Source organism: Mytilus edulis, chromosome 4, assembly GCF_963676685.1.
Source record: "Mytilus edulis chromosome 4, xbMytEdul2.2, whole genome shotgun sequence".
In the NCBI taxonomy this organism is placed as follows: Eukaryota; Metazoa; Mollusca; class Bivalvia; order Mytilida; family Mytilidae; genus Mytilus; species Mytilus edulis.
Genome location: NC_092347.1, coordinates 93,764,013 through 93,784,077, shown reverse-complemented (window position 1 = coordinate 93,784,077; position 20,065 = coordinate 93,764,013). Strand labels below are relative to the sequence as shown.

Below are 20,065 nucleotides of genomic sequence, written 5' to 3'. Positions count from 1 at the left end.
GGCTGGAAATGCAGCAGTAGGCACTTTTGAATCTTTTGTATGCATAACAAATCCAACATTTGAAAAGATATATGAAATGTACCTTATGTGATTATTTTTCCATGTTTTTTATTTATATATACATCTATATATATCCAAGTCTAAATTGAAAACTACGTTCAAACCTATGATTGCGTTGGATGAAAACTGCAATTTTTATACGTGTGCATGTAAAACAAATTTCGTCGTAGAAGGGTCTAAATACAGCACAAACATTTTCCAAAAGACCAAAAAAGTGAAAAAGTATATTTAAACAAAATGCATTTGACTAACAGGTTGAACAACTGATGTTCTTTAACCCTGCTGACTGCCATTGGCGATTGCCAAATAAAATTGATCACAAGATGTAACAAAATGGATCTTAATATAACTTTAATACTAAACAAAAAACAATAAACTTGTGGCCAAGATGTTATGCCACAAACATAAGGTGTCAATATTTTTTTAGTACACCAGATACAGATTTCGACAATAAATGTCTCTTCAGTGATGTTAGGGATTGAAATAGTATTTGGAAGGCCATCGTCTAAATACAGCACAAACAACATTTTCCAAAAGACCAAAAAAGTGAAAAAGTATATTTAAACAAAACGCATTTGACTAACATGTCGAACAACTGATGTTCTTTAACCCTGCTGACTTCCATTGGCGATTGCCAAATAAAATTGATCACAAGATGTAACAAAATGGATCTTAATATAACTTTAATACTAAACAGAAAACAATAAACTTGTGGCCAAGATGTTATGGACAAAAAATGTCTCTTCAGTGATGTTAGCGATCGAAACGATATTTGGAAGGCCATATAATTTACCCTCAATTTAAGATAGACTCTTGAATTTAAAGAGTCTATATAGCATGAACTGATCATAGAAACCGGAGGGAAAATATGATACAAGCTCAAACAAAAAATATAAACAAGTCTAAATTGAAACTACATTCAAACCTATGATTGCATTGGATAAAAACCGCAATTTTTATACATGTGCATGTAAAACAAATTTCGTCTTAGTTCTATATACATCTATATACAACTCGTCTAAACATCAACCCAGCATCTATTCATATATGTATTTACGTCTGAACCAGTGAAAACTCTAAACCAGATTTATCCATCACCAGCAGTGATGGTGATACATGGCTGTGTACATTCTGTATATGTTGTGTACAAGTTGTAATGTTGTACAAATTATAATTTGTACAGATTTTTTGTACAAGTTATCAGTGTTTTATGACCTGCTGAACACAAATGGATGATGCAAGCACACAATCTTTTGCTTCCCATATTTCTGTCATATTTTCACAACTTCGTGATACAGTCTAATACTGAGCATTGATACAAAAACATTATATGACCACACAAAGATTTTGTATGGAGATTAATATGGTATAAGGAAAAAAATAAAATTAGAATTTAAACCATTCAGGTATCCTCATTTCCAGTTTGAAGACAAGGAGAATAGTACTAAATGTTAGGTTGAAGTATTATATTTTGAATTTAAAACATTCCACTGGTACATTTTATAAGATACACCTGTATCACCTGTTGCAAGAAGGAAGGTGTCAAAAAACTTATAACTTGTACAAAAACCCTGTACAAATTATAATTTGTACAAACTTACATCTTGTACACAACATATACAACTCGTAACTAGCGCTCTAGACCACATGGCCACCTGGGCTTATTTCATTTTTTGACCTTTAGTATTTAATCAATTATTTCAGAGTTGTAATATTAGAGGTTATGGTGGAAAAACTGATGATTCTATAGATACAGCCTACAGAATTGTTGCTGACCACACCAGAATGGCGTCAGTCTGTATTGCTGATGGTTTGCTGCCAGGAACTAAAGACCAGGGGTATAGACTTGTTTACTAGCAGTATCAGATTCAGTTTAAGATTTATAACTGTATTAAAATTAAATCAGCTGAAAGTAAGTTCTGCAAAACTATATCCTACAAAATCAATCAGTCAATATTTTTGATGACATGATTTTATTTCTTATAAATACCATGAGTTGTTGTCCATTTAGGAAATTAATCCGAACATTTAATCATCAAACGATATCACTAGGAATCTCCAATAAGACTATTTACCATACTATAAGACTACAAGGAAGACCTAACTCTTATAAACTTTTGTTAATTCATTTAAACAACATTTACTTTTCATTCTATTTATATTCTCTATGTCAGTTCACTTTTACTTTCATTTTCTATTTATATAACGTCACCATAACTACCATAATTATAATTACACTTCCGGTTAACCGCTCAACTGTAAAAAATGCACCTCACTGTAAATTTTATATGTAACATTGTCCTGATGACGCCTATCTATAGGTGAAACATGTCGATCAAATAAACAGATACTTTGCGGTAAAAACTTGAGTGTTGTTGTCTTTATTGTCGACATAAATATAGATGTGTTATGATTGCCAGGGAGACAACTCTACACATGTACAAGAGACCAAAGGTAGATGTGTTATGATTGCCAGGGAGACAACTCTACACATGTACAAGAGACCAAAGGTAGATGTGTTATGATTGCCAGGGAGACAACTCTACACATGTACAAGAGACCAAAGGTAGATGTGTTATGATTGCCAGGGAGACAACTCTACACATGTACAAGAGACCAAAGGTAGAAGTTAGCAACTACAGGTCACTGCAAGCAAGCTAGAAATTGCCTGGACATGACAGTGTGTAACTCTTGGCCACATGTAATGCTAAACAATGAGTGAATCAAAGAGAGATAACCTCTTTCAGCAATAATTCATTCGCTTGTTAAAAGAACAATGTAAACTTTTTTTAAATTTTCATTAGTTACAAATGGCTAACCTTTTACTAAAAGGTTCAAGAATATTTCCACCTGAATCCTTACGTTAATATATGGAATATTTCTTGTAAATTTATGTTTGAAGATACGGAATGTGTTCCCTAAAACAACAATTATCTGCACATTGTCAACTATTTAACTTTATTTCCTATAATTTTCATTAACAAGTAGTTAAAAATATATTACAGACACAAGCTGAGGTCGGTTTTGTTCAGATGCTTTCACCAATCAAAACGAATGTTACAAATGCCTCATGGATTAGTGCCTTCACTTGTTGATGTTGTCGTCCAAAGTCTGGTATAATAATTAGTAAACTCCTTTCGCAACTGAAATGTGTTGAATATTTTCATCAAACTTTACATGTTTGAAAAAATGAAAAAGTATTAAAAATTTTGAAAAGGTAAATTAAAGAAGCCTAAAAAACACTAGTACAAAGGAAATAAAAAAGTAAGTACCCAGTGAGATATGAAGTACCTGTTTTCATCTTTCAATATCTTTTAAAAATTACACTCTATCAATTACATTCAATTGAATAGATTTTGTTGACTATGTAGGACAAATGTACACCTCTCTTAGACATTCAAATTAGTTTCAGTGTGGAGCCCTGAAAAAAATACAACATAAATCATATTTATATTCTCTAGGGAGAAGCTTTTCCTGAATTGCAAGAACATAGATTAAAAGTAAGTTAGTACATGTAGTGGCTGTAAAAGTTTGCATATATTTAGTATATGTTTTATCATTACCAATTTGTCCTTCAACTTTGCTATGTACCAAAACCATACTTATAAATCTTGTATTATTGTCCATTATAGACATATCTCATTGATAAAAACAAGCATTAACTTTAAGAATGTTATTATTACATATTTCTACCTAGCTACATGGTTTTCCAGCATAATAAAGTAAAACTATTTTGAAAATATCTGATGTTGCAGTTTATACACAACAATTATAGAGTATAAAATTGAGAATGGAAATGGGGAATGTGTAAAAGAGACAACAACCCGACCATAAAACAGACAACATACAGCAGAAGGTCACCAATAGGTCTTCAATTCCCGCAACCGGAGGCGTCATTCAGCTGGTCGCTTAACAAATATATATACTAGTTCAGTGATAATGGACGTCATACTAAACTCTAAATTATACACAAGAAACTAAAAATAATACAAGACTAAGTGTTGGGAAATGTGAATCTAATTTGTGGTTATTACAAAATCATTGAAAAATATTACCACCAATGCTTGTGTTTTGTTCTGTATTTATAAAGCTTATACAAAAACATTTGATGAAGCAGGTATAATGCTTAAAATTAAATCTGTTTCCTATGTTTGCTAAAAAAATATTAAACACTACCAATTCAAAGTATCGACATATTTAAAAAAAAAATAACTCTTTGTTCTATTATTAAAAGTCACATGACATAATGATATCTTTTATTACATACTCATTGATATACAATTATCATTCAATTAAATGAACAAGAATTAAATGAACTTGTTCATTTGTTACTGTGAAAACATTGTATAGGAGTTTTTATGCTCCACCTACAATAGTAGAGGGGCTTTATGTTTTCTGGTCTGTGCGTCCATCTGTAAGTCCATAATCACATGGCAATATCAAATAAGAAAATGATAGTGCGAGTGGGGCATCTGTGTACTATGGACACATTCTTGTTTGAAATGTATATTATTAAATTACACGTGGTTTCAGATTAAAGATGTGATATCTGAGAGTGAGGACCATTATGAAAAAGTATTCACAATTGGAGTAAAAGCTTTTGACAAGTGCTTATCTTCTAACAAGGATACCATCTCAAGACATTTAACAGGTCAGCATTGTTCCTCAATATACTATATTTAAAGGTTGGTAGTTATATAACTACTAAGGTTTTTGTAAAGATTTTGGGATGAATGGTTGACATTTTGTTGCTGTGAGAAGAAGGATGAGTGCTCCTCTTGTATAAATTTTTTGCCAGGTATTTGGAACAGGGACTAATCTTAACTCTTTTTCTCCAGGAGCCAGCTGGGCCCCTGAAATATTTTTTTCAGGAGGCCCAGTTGAAATTTTATGGGCCCAACCAATTTCTGTATTAATAAAATATAACTTAAATTTACTTTTCCTTAACCATGTTTACTAATAAAGCCTTTTTATGTAATCCTATATGTTATGTTTGAGTCTGAAAAAGATAATGTATGATAACTTCATAATATTTGAATTATTGCCAACAGAAATATATCATAAAATTTAACAGTACTAATTTTTGAAGATTTCTCACCAAAATTGTCTCCCTTCAATTAATTTTAGAACTTCCTGTTGACAATAGGGCTGTTTCCATAAATCATTAAATGTTGTTTCAAATCCAAGCCATCCTCCAACAAGTGTTGATCAAAAATATTACTCAATTACTTTTCATAGAAGATTGTTTACCATACTAGATATTATGAAATTTATTTATGCGATTTTTTTAGTTTCATTTTTTGTATTGAAGAACAAGTTGTGTTTGCAAGGACTCGTAATAACTCCCTTAACAAATGGGATGTTTTTTTAAAGCAATTCAGATGCAAAAGCGTAACAAAAACACTTAAAAATAATGAATTAATCGAGAAGCTTTAAAAAAGAGTGTTAAGAGAAAATGTATACATGTGTCATATCGTGACTTCATATCAAAAACTTAGTTGTTCGACTGGATTTTGGTTATTAGAATGACCTTACTTGTTTTATAAAATCTGCCGTTCTATTTTCCCTTTTTAATTAGACAATTGGGTTTCTGTTTGGGAACAGTTTTTAAATGCTCTTTTTTGTTTATTTTGTGGGGGAAAGGATAGACACAGGATTCAATGCAAAATATTATTTGTCGCCAGCTGGGCGATCAGGATGATAATTATATTCGCCCAGCCGAAAATCTGGTCGCATTGGGCAACTGGACGATCGTTAAGTTTAGTCCCTGTGGAGTCTCTGGTTTTATCCATATGGTGCCATTAAAACAATTTGCCCATTCACCCCTACTTTTCTTTCCAAAATTAGATAACATATACGGTAGTCAAAAATATTTTTTTTAAATCTTATGTAATCATTGTTATTTTTTCATCTTTTTTGAAAGATAAAAGGTGCCAACGGTAAATGTATGAAAAATGTAGAGAGAATTATTTCCTGCCAAATTTTCAATTGCTTATATCTCAAAAACAAGCACACGGATGCTTCAATTTTTTCTGCTTTTTTTTAGTTTTTTGATTGACTAATGCAACCATACGAATGTTACATATTGCAGATACGATTTTAATGGATATAGTAGATGGTAAATACAGTGATGGGTACGGCATACCATCAGAAATGTTACCCCATCTGGGTGAAATATACAGTGTATCATTAGATATACAAGGCTTACATCATATTGTAGAGCAACATCAGAGTAAAGAACAGGTAGGAGGGACAGTCTATAGTAGAGGCAAAAGTAATTCAATAAGTGCATCTTTCCATATAGGATTAATATGTCCTTTATCAGGTTTAAGTTTTTGGTTTAAAGTAGATAAATGTGGTCACATCAACTAAAAATTTAGCACACATTTTCATTATGTTGTGAAATTTTTACAATAGATTACACAGTTCACAGCTGAACATAGAAACGTTATGGTATTCGTGATTTATGCAGTCATTTGGACACTTATTTTAAATACAGAAAGGAGTTATGTATTCCTATTAATTGAAGATGAATAGTATTTAACAATGCATGTAGTCATGAAAAATATATATATGTAAATTCTCATATTTCCTCATTAATTTCCACTTTGTACTCTTTTTACTTTTTACACAGAGAGATTGTGCTAGCCCTTTTTTTTTAAAAAGTTTATATGGTAGCTGACCATAGTTTGATATTTTTATCCTAATTGTAAGTTACTAAAACAAATTGGTTGATAAAACCATGTATTTCACACTAAAAAAAAATCACATTATATGAACTCTGAATGTATCTTAAATACCCATGTACAATTTCACAAATATATTTTTTCCTTTTAAATTTCTTGAGTGCTTCCAACAATATTATTTCAGGTTGAAAACCCAGACAAAGTTTATCTTTCCCCAGAAACTGTAAAGGAAATAGTTGGTATGGGAATCACACCTACTGATGACAGTTTTAAGTACACATATCAATATAACAGTAAAGATGATATGTATGGTAAGTAAACTATTATATATAACTTAATTCACTGGCACTTTACAGCATGCCAGCATAATTAAAAACAATGGATCTTTTATTCAAAATAAACTAATTTAACACCTATTCCATGTTTCCATTACTTTGAATTATTAGTGGAGGTTTGTTTAGCATTACAAGGTGCACACTTTTGTTAACATTTGGATTAACTAGAATCTTAGAATTTTCAGAGGTTTGAATACTGAGGCTGACCTGAAAACTGTTGATAGAATTAAAAAGTTGTGAAGATAGTTTTGAGCTTTGTTTCAAATGACATATCTTTTATGTCCACTGGATCTTTTTTTTTTTTTTAAATCTTACTTGAATTTGCTTTGCAGGTTCTAAAACAATATTCTATTGTGTTCTTGTTATCAATTCTTGGAGTTTAATAAAGTTATTCTGAACAAATGATTATTAAAACTCCAGTATTATTTATTTGCACAAAAATTGCAGTATATATGTATGGCAAGAAAAGCAAAGATATTATTATACCGCAATCAGATATTAGAAATGCATGGCTATTATGATATATTTTCAGACTTCCCACAGGGAATGAAGGCTGTAGTTTCAACTATTGTTAAAGATGACCATTTGTTCAGTGAAGCTGTGGGAAAAGATGAGTTTGGTATTCTGTTAGATAAAACAATATTCTATGGGGAATGTGGTGGACAGGTTGCTGATAAGGGATGTATTAAGACTAATGTAAGTGTAGGAATTTTGTATAATCTAAAAAAGTCTCTTTCTGCATATCAAACTTTTTAATGGACTTACTGAAAATGTCTGAAAAATTTAGCTGTAAAAGATGTTAATAGTCAGTTCATTAACAGAATTCAAACTAATGATGTATCTTCATGAGAGATCTATAACTTTTGTGATAATTTAACATAAAAACAAAATAATTATTATGGGGACGAAGTCCCCTATTACAGTAGAAAAATCAATTAAAAAATAATAAAATAAAAAATAGGGAAAATTTTCTGAATTTTTCAATATACTAATGAACTCAAAATCATTAACTTTTGTTTCAGACTTTTTTAAATCCCCACATTTGCTCAGAAATCTACTTCCTTTTTCCGGTTTTGTATGCATGAGATTTTGAATAAAATATATATTTATCGGTATAGTAAAATATAGGATTGGAACTCAATACCAATTCATTTTTATGCCCCACCTACGATAGTAGAGGGGCATTATGTTTTCTGGTCTGTGCGTCCGTTCGTCCGTCCGTCCGTTCGTTCGTTCGTCCGTCTGTCCCGCTTCAGGTTAAAGTTTTTGGTCAAGGTAGTTTTTGATGAAGTTGAAGTCCAATCGACTTCAAACTTAGTATACATGTTCCCTATGATATGATCTTTTTAATTTTAATGCCAAATTAGAGGGTTTACCCCAATTTCACGGTCCACTGAACATAGAAAATGATAGTGCGAGTGGGGCATTCGTGTACTGGGGACACATTCTTGTTAATAATTGTTTTATTTGAAAAAAAACGTTACCTGATGAAAGTGTTTCTTTGTTTACATTGAATATGACGTCATAACTTAAATAACGTCACAACTAAATCCCTAACAACAGAACCAAAATCGGAAACATTACGGGATTTCCGTTTCTTTTATTAACATGTTTGAATTAAAAAAAAAAAATTCATACAGACTTTGTCCCCATTCACAGGTAATGCCTGCCTCATATTAGTTGTTGATGATTTGATAGTTAAACATGCTCAGCATTAAATAATTTAAGTTTTACTGTGCTTATCCAGTGACCTTTGGGGTATCACAATAGCAATGGCCAAAACAGTTTACCAAATTGCAGTTAGATTTCTTCTCCAACTAACTGATCAACTGGTAAAATATTTTAGCTCAAGTGAAATGTTGTTAGTATGAGGTGAGTGCTGTAAAATCAAAAGTAATACTTACCATCCAGATCCAGTTAGTTGATATCTTTGTCATTTGTTTCAAACACAAAAATGACTTATTATAGTATGAGTCACTGAATAAGAAGGTCTAATTTTGACATGGAAACTTCTATCATAAATAGATTTTATAAATAAATAGTTGAAAACATAGTTTTGTAAGTCTATAATTTAAAGCTCCATTTTCCAACAACAAGTTAGTGCATAATTGTAATTTGGATTTTTTTTTCTAAAGCAATTACTTATCTGCTACCATTAAAGGGAAATAATTTACATTACTGAAAATCAGCAAAATGTTGTCACAATTTTTGTCTGACAAATATCAACTTTCCTCATTTCATTTGTTTGTAACATTACTTTTATGATTATTAAACTTTTATCCTCTGTTTTGAAAAGAAACAATGAAATTTATTTTTAAGATGATTAAAATTTTGAAAAAAATTGTAGGCAAAATCAGAAGCCAGGTATCATTGATTAATTTTTTAGTGTACAATAACTCAATAAAAATTATTTCCCTTTAATGCCAGCAGATCAGTAATTTGTATAGAAAATATTATACGAATCATAATTACACAAAAACTTTGTCTTAGAAGACAAAGCTATAAAATATACATCTACAAAACAATGGTTTGAACTATTTATTTATAAAATCTATTTATGATAGAAGTTTCCAGTCACGTCTCAGTCCTTACAGCTGAACGGACGTGCTGGGTCAGCTCTCCTTTACCCGCTATCTTCGATGAGGGTTTATTGCTAGATGGTCAACGACATACTACTAAGATGACAGAAACCAATCCATGCCGTACAGAGAGACGTAGTAGTTGGCGTACCCGCGTTAACATGCCTCCAAAACCATTGTCTATTATGGGGAGTGTCATGCCGATTAACGTCCGAGGGCTGTATCCTAGGCTGTTGGGTGATACGACCTTCATTTTCCTGCCTCACGGCTTGGGTCCTGATAACGCTTCCTGTCATCTTTAGAACTACGTCCACGATTCATCTACCAGTACTCCATCATCGAGGCTAGCGGGCTGCCAAGCTGACCAAACTGGCCCTGAAAGCAGCCGTTGTGAAGAAGTAAAATCCAAAATAGTCAACAAACCAAAAACAACTCACCAAAACCAAGATGGCGGCCTCCATTCGGCGTCCTTTGCTACCCGTTCCTGACCCACGGCACAAAATATTTAAATGCTCACCAATCGTCTTCGGGCACCGAGCCGACCGTGCGAGGGCTGAAAAGCCAGTCAAGGTCGTTAAACACTTCCATATATATATACAAATGACAAAGATATCAACTAACTGGATCTGGATGGTAAGTATTACTTTAGATTTCACAGCACTTCATACTAACAACATTTCACTTGAGCAATCTGCTAAAACATTTTACCAGTTCATCAGTTAGTTGGAGAAGAAATCTAACTGCAATTTGGTAAACTGTTTTGGCCATTGCTATTGTGATACCCCAAAGGTCACTGGATAAGCACTGTAACTTTTTCAGAATGGGTTTTTCTATGTAAGAGATGTACAGATATTTAATAAGTATGTTCTACACATTGGTAACATGGAATCAGGAAGTATCAGTGTGGGAGATTCTGTTTTTCTTCATATTTATGAGGTAATTTTTAGCTTTACTAGGTAGACATTTTTAATGCACACATATAGATTAGCATACTGAAGAAGCGTTCTTTTCAACAATGGAAGTACTCCACAAAACAGCCCTTGCTTATACAATACTAGAAGATGCCAGCAAAATCGCCTTACAATTGGTTAAGTGTTGAAACAAAGAGTTTTTATATTTCATGGGCAGTACCTCGACTGACCTTGCAAGAAAGCGTATAAGACAAAGACCATGAACAGTGTACTAATTTGGATATTTTCTCAAAAATTCACATTTTCTGTGGTAAAAAGATTATTTCTAAGACTTTAGGAAGTACAAAATACTACATCTATAAATCATATCACACATAATTCTGACTTTGAGAGGAGTTGTGGCTCAATGAAATTGGTTTCTTCCTTTAGTAGTTTAGATAGATAAGTGATAATACAGAAATAGCATAAAGTTCTTTCTGCAGCCGGTAATAATTCCAAATAAAATGAATACATGCATGTTTTTTTTTTTCAGGAAAACATTGCTAATTGAGGATGAACTTTGTATTCATTTCTATTTTTACATATATCAGGATCAGTGCAATAGCCTTTGTTGATATTAGTCAGAGAAAAATATCTCCAAGTCATTGTATACTAAAATTGTCCAAATTGAAGATATTTATTTATGTGTGTTGTGCTTATTTTTTAGGATCATAGATTAGGATGTATGAAGAATCATACTGCTACACACATACTGAATAGATGTCTTAGGAAGATTTATGATAATGTTAGACAGGAAGGATCAAGAGTCTCTCCTCATAAATTCTCTTTTGATTTCTCCACAACTGTAAGTATTAATACACATATCACATCATCTGATTTAGTAACGTTGTGTCACTAATTATAATGTTAGTTATTCTCTTCTATCATTTAACGGTTTTTGCAGTTTGTATTGTTCTTCAATCACTACGCTATTTGGAAAGTACATTTTGTGTTGTAAAAGTTTTAAATGTTATGTACCTAAACTATTCATTGTTAAGATTTAGTACACACACAAAGAAATCACAAGCAATTCCCATGCTTAACAGTGATTCACTCAAATAAATATACGGCCCATTCAACTAGCTAGTGTTTATTATTTTTTGAAAAGCCACTTAAGAACATTATGCATAAAACATTTAAGTATGTGACAATAAGAATATACTATAAATGTCAGAAATAATTGGGATGTTCTTATTATTGTTTAATATGTGATGGGATAGGTATCTTAAAAATAAAAACAAATAGTATTTTATAAATTGATAGCATTTAAATAAACACCATGTCATAAAATTGTAATAATTAATATAGCATGTCTGCCCTTCGTTCAACAATTATGATAAAATACACACATAAATTTCATATGATGAATATAACAGTAATAATTCAAATTGATATATTATTTTACAGTCTCAAATGAAGCAAGAAGATCTGACTACATTACAAGATAATGTACAACAAATCATCAACTCTGGTGTAATAATGTGTAGAGGACTTCAACCACTAGATAAGGCATTACAGATACCTAACATAATAACAATGACAGACGAGGTAGGGACAAATACTGTTATTGAATTTAACAATTAAAGGCTTATAAATTATGATTATGAGTGTTTTTGTTCATAGAGTAAAAAAAATATTTTTGCGTATAAATATAGATATGAATATAAAGGTTTATACATTAACAAGGCATTAACCAAACATCACATATACCCAAAGACAACAACATGATAGGATATAGTCCATATCATTTTGTAAGCTCTAAGTATCACACATCATTTTGTAAGCTCTAAGTAACACTTCATTGTGTAAGCTCTAAGTTACACTGTATTTTGTAAGCTCTAAGTTACACTTCATTTTGTAAGCTCTAAGTAACACTGTATTTTGTAAGCTCTAAGTAACACATCATTTTGTAAGCTCTAAGTAACACATCATTTTGTAAGCTCTAAGTAACACTGTATTTTGTAAGCTCTAAGTTACACTTCATTTTGTAAGCTCTAAGTAACACTGTATTTTGTAAGCTCTGAGTAACATATCTTTTTGTAAGCTCTAAGTAACACTGTATTTTGTAAGCTCTAAGTAACACATCATTTTGTAAGCTCTAAGTAACACTGTATTTTGTAAGCTCTAAGTAACACATCATTTTGTAAGCTCTAAGTTACACTTCATTTTGTAAGCTCTAAGTAACACTGTATTTTGTAAGCTCTAAGTAACACTGTATTTTGTAAGCTCTAAGTAACACTGTATTTTGTAAGCTCTAATTAACACATCATTTTGTAAGCTCTAAGTAACACTGTATTTTGTAAGCTCTAAGTAACACTGTATTTTGTAAGCTCTAAGTAACACATCATTTGTAAGCTCTAAGTAACACTGCATTTTGTAAGCTCTAAGTAACACTGTATTTTGTAAGCTCTAAGTTAAACTGTATTATGTAAGCTCTAAGTTACACTGTATTTTGTAAGCTCTAAGTAACACTTCATTTTGTAAGCTCTAAGTAACACTATATTTTGTAAGCTCTAAGTAACACATCATTTTGTAAGCTCTAAGTTACACTGTATTTTGTAAGCTCTAAGTAACACTGCATTTTGTAAGCTCTAAGTTACACATCATTTTGTAAGCTCTAAATAACACATCATTTTGTAAGCTCTAAGTTACACTGTATTTTGTAAGCTCTAAGTTACACAGATTCAGTAAAGAATTTTCATGCAGATACTCTGTACTGTCAACGACTGAAGCATATTGCAATTGCTGTTTACTAGGTTTTCAACAGCAGAGTGGGTCTAATTGGGGTCTTGGCGTGCTGCAGGATTACATTATTTTTTTTGTAAATATGACATGTGAGAGTCAAATTATTAAGCTTGAAAACGTGATACGAGTCTGGCGGGACAAGTGAAATTACAAACTTTATGGTAACAATGATAAGCTGGATACAGGAATCTGACACAATAATAAGCATGATCTGGAATCAGACCCATCAATGAGACCCATGAAGATGGTAAAATTTAACATGTTTAGGTTTAGACTATTTTTATAATATATTATTACAGGAGTACCCCAGTCATGTGTATACAGTTAGTATAGGAAGAGGAGCTAGCAAATTCTCAACAGAATTGTGTGGAGGAACGTAGGTATTTCTTAATGTAAAATACATCATAGTCTTTTCTTTTACATTGGACCAAGCGTAGGTAAATAAACAACGAAAACAGCTTTGTTGTCTTGCATAATATGAATGTTAATGTAACAGCAACTCAAAAACACAAAAAAACAAGACATCTAGAAATCAACATACATCTGTTAACATTTGACAAGTGTATATAAAATAAGCCAACACCTAAATCATCCAAAGTTTAAGAAAATAGTGAAGAAATTAAATAGAGACTACCAAAGATCTTCCACTAATACCAAATAAATGGTGAGGTTCTTGTCTTTTTAAAGGCACATCAACATGTGACCTGTTTAAACTAGTTTTGTAGTTCACCTGGACCAAAATGCTTTTCTCATCATTAGGTCATCATCATCCCTTGTCAAAGTCAACATTGTTCATTGTTTTCAACATTTACAAATATTTTCCTCTGAAACAACTTTTGATACTTTTGTCTTGCAAATTGCTATAAATAGGGAAAATCTGACAGGGCAGAAATGTTTAGAAAGATTCACTTTTACAATTTGGTAGATAGCAATATAATTTCAAAACACAATAATTTAATTTTGGATGTAATACATATTTCAATTGGCTGAAAGTATTTTGTCTACCAGCTCATACACATAATTTTGTCATGTGACCATGATATCACCAACTTTCGTTTTTTTCTGGAAATTTACTGCATATTCAAATGGAATTTAGAATTAAATTATAAGGAATGACTGTTATATTTTTTCTGTCTATTCCAAATACCCTAAAAAAGGTGTTGCACACTTTTAAATAATCTGCTATGCAGGTTGTTCATTGTGCACCCCTTTTTCATGCTATTTCTTCATTCAGAAAATTTAGCATCATTCCTTAAATGAAAAAATGACTTACTTTTTGTAAGCAATGATTCCTTTCTTTTGAAAAAAAGTGTTTCAATCCATTAGACTAAAGAATTTTAATTGTTATTATAACCCTGGCGGTGATCTTTTTATTACAGACATGTAACAAATACCAAAGATATTGAATCATTTTGTATAACATCAGCTTCTATGTCACCACTTGGTATAAAACGTATGACATGTTTGTCAGGAACCGAAGCGAAACAGGTAATTTTTTCCAATATGTCACTTTTAAACAAACAATTCCTGAAATGTTTACCTATTACACAATGGAAGCAGGTTCATATAGAATTACAGTTGTAACTTGTCTAAAGGTTGATGTTAGAAAGTGTCAGTATTATATTGAGTCTAGGCTAGACTGTGCAATATGAGTCAACTTTGTGCACTGCTAGTATGCTGTTTATTGGTGATAAGTAATGTTTTACGGCAGGCTTTGGTGGCAGAGTGGTCTAAGTTGTCAATCTACTGTATCATTGTCAACACTGAGGTTGTGAGTTCTCACGTGGCAGGTGCATTGGACTCCAATCTCAATTGAACAGAAATGTCTAGTTCTATCCAGGTACTTCTCCACCGTGCCAATAAAACCTGACTGATTAATCTACTGTCACATTACTGCTGGTGATGTCTGATACATTGGCAAATTAGGATAGAACATAAATAAAAAGAAGATGTGGTATGATTGCCAATGAGACAACTTTACACAAAAGACCAAATGACACAGAAATTTTAACAACTATAGGTTACTGTATTGCCTTCAACAATGAGCAAAGCCCATACCATATAGTCAGCTATAAAAGCTCTGAAATGACAATGCAAAACAATTCAAACGAGAAAACTAACGGCCTAACAGCTGGTTAAAGAAATTACTGTCAGCAATATAAAACAGAACAACATTCAAGTATCTTAGTAAATTGTTGATAAAAGCATTTGAAGCAAAGTTTTCAAATTTAAAGAAACTATTTAGTAATTTATTTCATATATTAATATAATATTTTACAGGCTATTGAAAATGGTTTTATTCTTGAGAAATATCTTCAGGAATTCGAGGCCATGATAAAATCTGAAGCTCAAACTGATACTTGGTTAGACAGAGTTAAACATATCAATAAGGTTTGTTTGGTCTTATAATTAAGTCATCTACTACATTTTTTAAAGTTTCAAAATGACAATTTTCCTAACTAAAGCTGATTTTGCCAGCCATGTCATAAAACAGATGTTAGAAAATAACTGGCTCTCCTTAAAGAATGGATGGGAAGATGTTGAATTTTGACGTTGTTTTATATAGGAAATATCCAGCAGTATATATAATAATGCTGTTAAACATGCTTTGGGAAAATTCTTATCTGTAAATGTCTGATACTAATGCTTAAAATATTATTATTTCATACCATATTTAACTTGGTCGATTGTCTCTTGGTAGTGTGCAAGCCTTGAGTGCTTGAAGCCATTAGTTCGATCCAAAAAAAAATAAAATATGTGCTGGTTCTCTGTGTAGCAGACATAAAACAAAATGCTAAAACTTTTATAGCATAATATATGCAAATGTTTGAATGTAACAAGAAGTTTATAATAATTGTAGATGCAAAATAATGGCAAGATACAAAAGAGGGGCAACAGGTTCCAGAGGGACATTCAAACTCATACAAATATTTAACAGTGATACCTTCAAATTTGTAAAATTGATAATGAGAGTTGTGTTTAACATGAACTAAAGGCTAGATTAAGCAGTCACATATTTTTAGTAGCTGCTTAACACATATTTAAGCTTTGTTTTGATTATTTTAAATTTTTTTTTAAAGGTTTTAAAAGATGAAGCCATTCCAAAAACAGTACATGATGATATCAGACTCAGGGTCGATAGACTGGGAGATTCTATGAAAGCTGTGTTAAATACTATAAAGAAAAAACAACTCAGACAGGTAACTATAAAAGAAAGGAGATTTTTGGGGTAAACATCAATGAGACAGCAATCCAACAACATAAAAAAACGAACACAAAAGTTTCTGAATGTGTAATACTACTGATAGTTTTCAATACCTATCAAATAAAAGTAAACAATTCATTTAAACAATAGGAAAAATAGTGTTTTCAGTTGTCCAAAGGTTTGATATATTTTACTTAATAGTATTCGTGTTGTTTTTATAATTTTTTATGGTTCTCATTTTATGTAACATTGTTTTACAATTGATAAATATACTTGTTGACAGACGAAACTTTAATAAAATATTGAATTGAATTAATTACCTATTGTTCAGCCACATTAAATGATAAATTTTTACCTTAATTATATGAATATTTGGATAGAAATTTTCACTTTCAGGAAATTTTTGAGCAATTGGAAAACACTTCATCAGCTTGCTGCACTGTTACCACAGAATTAGTTTTAACTCCACAAGTTGTAAGTTAACTTTAATAACAACAAGTTAACTGATTATTACATATATTTTTTTGTAAATTGACTGTCACTGACGAATTACATGTATTTACAAAAAAACAAAACTTACTTAACGTAAAAATAAATGAAGTTGTTGAGGTTTGGTTACTGAAATTCTGAAATAAATGCATGAATTTATTATTGAGAATCACAGATTAATGTTATGAATGTGAGATCTAATTACTGTGATTGGAAATCTTTTGTGATGGGGAAAATACTTACTGAAAGTATGAATGTAATAAACATGACGCAATAATTTCATAATTTACAGAGATGTATATACTGTGTTATCTATGAAATTCAAAATGAATAAAATTAAAAGAAGGAATAGAAGGCTTACTTCAAAGATAGAGGTAACCAACAATACAAAAAACCTCACATGAGTAAACATAGTTTTCAACAATAGATATTAATCTATATAGCATATTAGGCGAGTGTAATATTTGAAAAAGACGTCTAGTTAAGGACTTTAATGCACCCACCTAACACACGGCTAATTTTTTTTTAAATGAAAGAATAATGATTAAACTTTGATTTTTGCCCGGTCGTCACAAAATCGTACGGTGCAGTTTTTGTAAAATTGACGTTTATTTCAGAAATTAGTTGAAAATTATAAAATTACGACATGTTTTTCAAGCAAAGGAAATAAGTCGTATCTCTTCTTTTAGACAGAATAATTAAGTGAATTAGATTCTTAAAATAATGAAAAACAATATTTATAACTGTAACTCCGCATGCTTTTGCATTCCTTCCTAAATATTTGACATTTTGTACCAAAATTTTCATAATCCCGACCTTTTCGGATCTACAATTAAATTTTTATTAAATGTTTTTGCTCTCTATCCGTTTTAGAACACACCAAATTACTCGTCAGTTATCGTTTTTTCATTCAAGATCAAGACTTTATCTCAACATTTCTTAAAATCACGAATTTCTGTAATTTTATGATGTTGGGTAAAATCACTATAATTTCCGGAATCCCTTATCTATTTCGTTATCGTTTTTTACTGAATATATTAGTCGATTTCCGTGTACTTAATAGTGCTTTTAGAGTACGATAAATCATATTTAAACGGATCTATTTCTATCTTTAACTTCAGTGTAGCTTAAATAGATATAAAATCGTCCGAAATAATGATCAAATCAAAGTAAAACATAGTTTTTGAGTTCTGTAGAATTCACCCCTTTCTAAATAAGGAATCGTATCGGAAAATTGTAGAAAATCTTCCGAGTCGTGTAAAATTTTCACAGTCCAGTTCACAATGAAACCCTTCCTTTGCTAAAAAGCAAAAAAATATCCATTTATTGACACAGATGCATAGTCTGTCATGTATTTACTACATAGCAACTATGTAGTTAAACACTTAAATGAAGATACAGTTGTATTGTCGCAGTGGGAAAACGAAAAAATAAAGTTTACAGAAGACTGGTCGATGAATATGAAAAAAATGAAAACATCCCATTTGAAAATACAAAATATCATAAGAGTTGCTATAAATATTTCAAAAGTAAGCACAACCTATCATCTTCTGTTTTGTCTATACAAAGACTTTGTACTACATGTACCAATTCTACCGACCAGTCTCTTCTCATATATCAACGAGGGCAGTAGATCTACAACTCATTCGATTTGTCTGTTTGTATTTTTTGCAAATGTATAAAGCCTATAAGCAAGTTACACAACTTCATAAGGTATCATCTGAAGAGCAAACTCAAGCTGTTTTGAGTGTTACTACATATATCTCCTACAATGATCTGATTTACAAAATAACTCATGATAATTTTACTATTAAATCTTTATACCATCGAGCTTGCATCGCTAAATATTTGCTACAAAATTTGAAACAGAAATTAAAGAGCTATTTAGTTCTGAACATAAAACAGCTTTTACTAACATTTCGACGATTAAAGATGACGTGCCTGTACACAAGGAAGTATTCTGGTTAACAACTTTAATTATTTGATCCGTGAACCGGGCTTAATTTCTGCCAGAGGATCGCCGCCGAGAAACTTACACAACTTATGATCAGCTTCAACAAAAACTAAAAAACCATGGTCAATTTATAGTTACATGTATACAGCGTCAACAAGGCCAAGGTGCATCCAATATTGTATACAGTAGCTCTATAATTTTGTCTTATGCCGTAATGACGGAAAATTACCCGTTTAAAATGACTGTGATATACGGTCTGTCAAAATTAAAGATCTGAGCAGTGACTGCGAAACTGGTTGCAAGCACTTTAAGCAGCTACTAGTATTTTACGGAAGCAGATATAGGGTAGAGTTGTAATCCAATCACCTTATCCATTATCTAAAAACATTTCACTGGATTATTCAATTGAAATTATGCCATCTGCTTTAAAAACATTTCTGTATTGTCTTAAGCTTTTAGATGATGACACATCTGCGGCAGTTAATAAAGCGTACGATATTCCTATTGACAAAGTTCTTAGACGTATGGCTTTAGTAGAATGTATATTATCTATAAATATTTTTTTAACTCTTTTTCATTTAGGTTTATCACTACAAATGCACCGTATTTATGGACACACCTTTGATAACTATCAACAAGTTTGACTGATCAGGAGATTAGAAACAATAAAAATGGGGCATCCATTCTACATGGCATTATTTTTCTTCTGGGGGTTAAAATTTTATCCAAGACAATGTCGACCTAACTACAGAAACAATAACAGATCTCCGTATGACTTTGGTTGGTTAAAAGGCAACATCGGTCCGGTATGATGTCATTGAACTTTCTACAAGATTTGATCTGTTCACGCTTTGGTATAGGTATAGGGGGAGGGTTGAGATTTCCAAAAACATATTTAACCCCGCAGCAATTTTGCGCCTGTCCCAAGTCAGGAGCCTCTGGCCTTTCTTAGTTTTGTATAACTTTTATTTTAACTTTTTGAGTATATTTCTAAGCTTAGTATGACGTCCATTATCATTTCAAACTAGTACATTTTTGTGTAGGGGCCAGTTGAAGAACGCC

General features: G+C 31.5%; 1 protein-coding gene across 5 annotated transcripts in view; it reads left to right on the top strand.

The window, feature by feature from the left end:
- Positions 1-20,065, top strand: part of LOC139521089 (alanine--tRNA ligase, cytoplasmic-like) — a 36,920-nt gene that overhangs the window by 14,450 nt on the left and 2,405 nt on the right. For all 5 annotated transcript variants that reach the window (XM_071314360.1, XM_071314358.1, XM_071314359.1 and 2 more), the window contains exons 7-21: positions 1,765-1,898; positions 3,066-3,174; positions 3,522-3,560; positions 4,594-4,711; positions 6,152-6,303; positions 6,931-7,057; positions 7,614-7,777; positions 10,480-10,596; positions 11,278-11,415; positions 12,018-12,158; positions 13,655-13,731; positions 14,735-14,843; positions 15,636-15,746; positions 16,436-16,555; positions 16,957-17,034. In XM_071314360.1, coding sequence (XP_071170461.1) covers positions 1,765-1,898; positions 3,066-3,174; positions 3,522-3,560; positions 4,594-4,711; positions 6,152-6,303; positions 6,931-7,057; positions 7,614-7,777; positions 10,480-10,596; positions 11,278-11,415; positions 12,018-12,158; positions 13,655-13,731; positions 14,735-14,843; positions 15,636-15,746; positions 16,436-16,555; positions 16,957-17,034 — 1,734 coding nt within the window. The remainder of the gene's footprint in view (positions 1-1,764; positions 1,899-3,065; positions 3,175-3,521; positions 3,561-4,593; positions 4,712-6,151; positions 6,304-6,930; positions 7,058-7,613; positions 7,778-10,479; positions 10,597-11,277; positions 11,416-12,017; positions 12,159-13,654; positions 13,732-14,734; positions 14,844-15,635; positions 15,747-16,435; positions 16,556-16,956; positions 17,035-20,065) is intronic.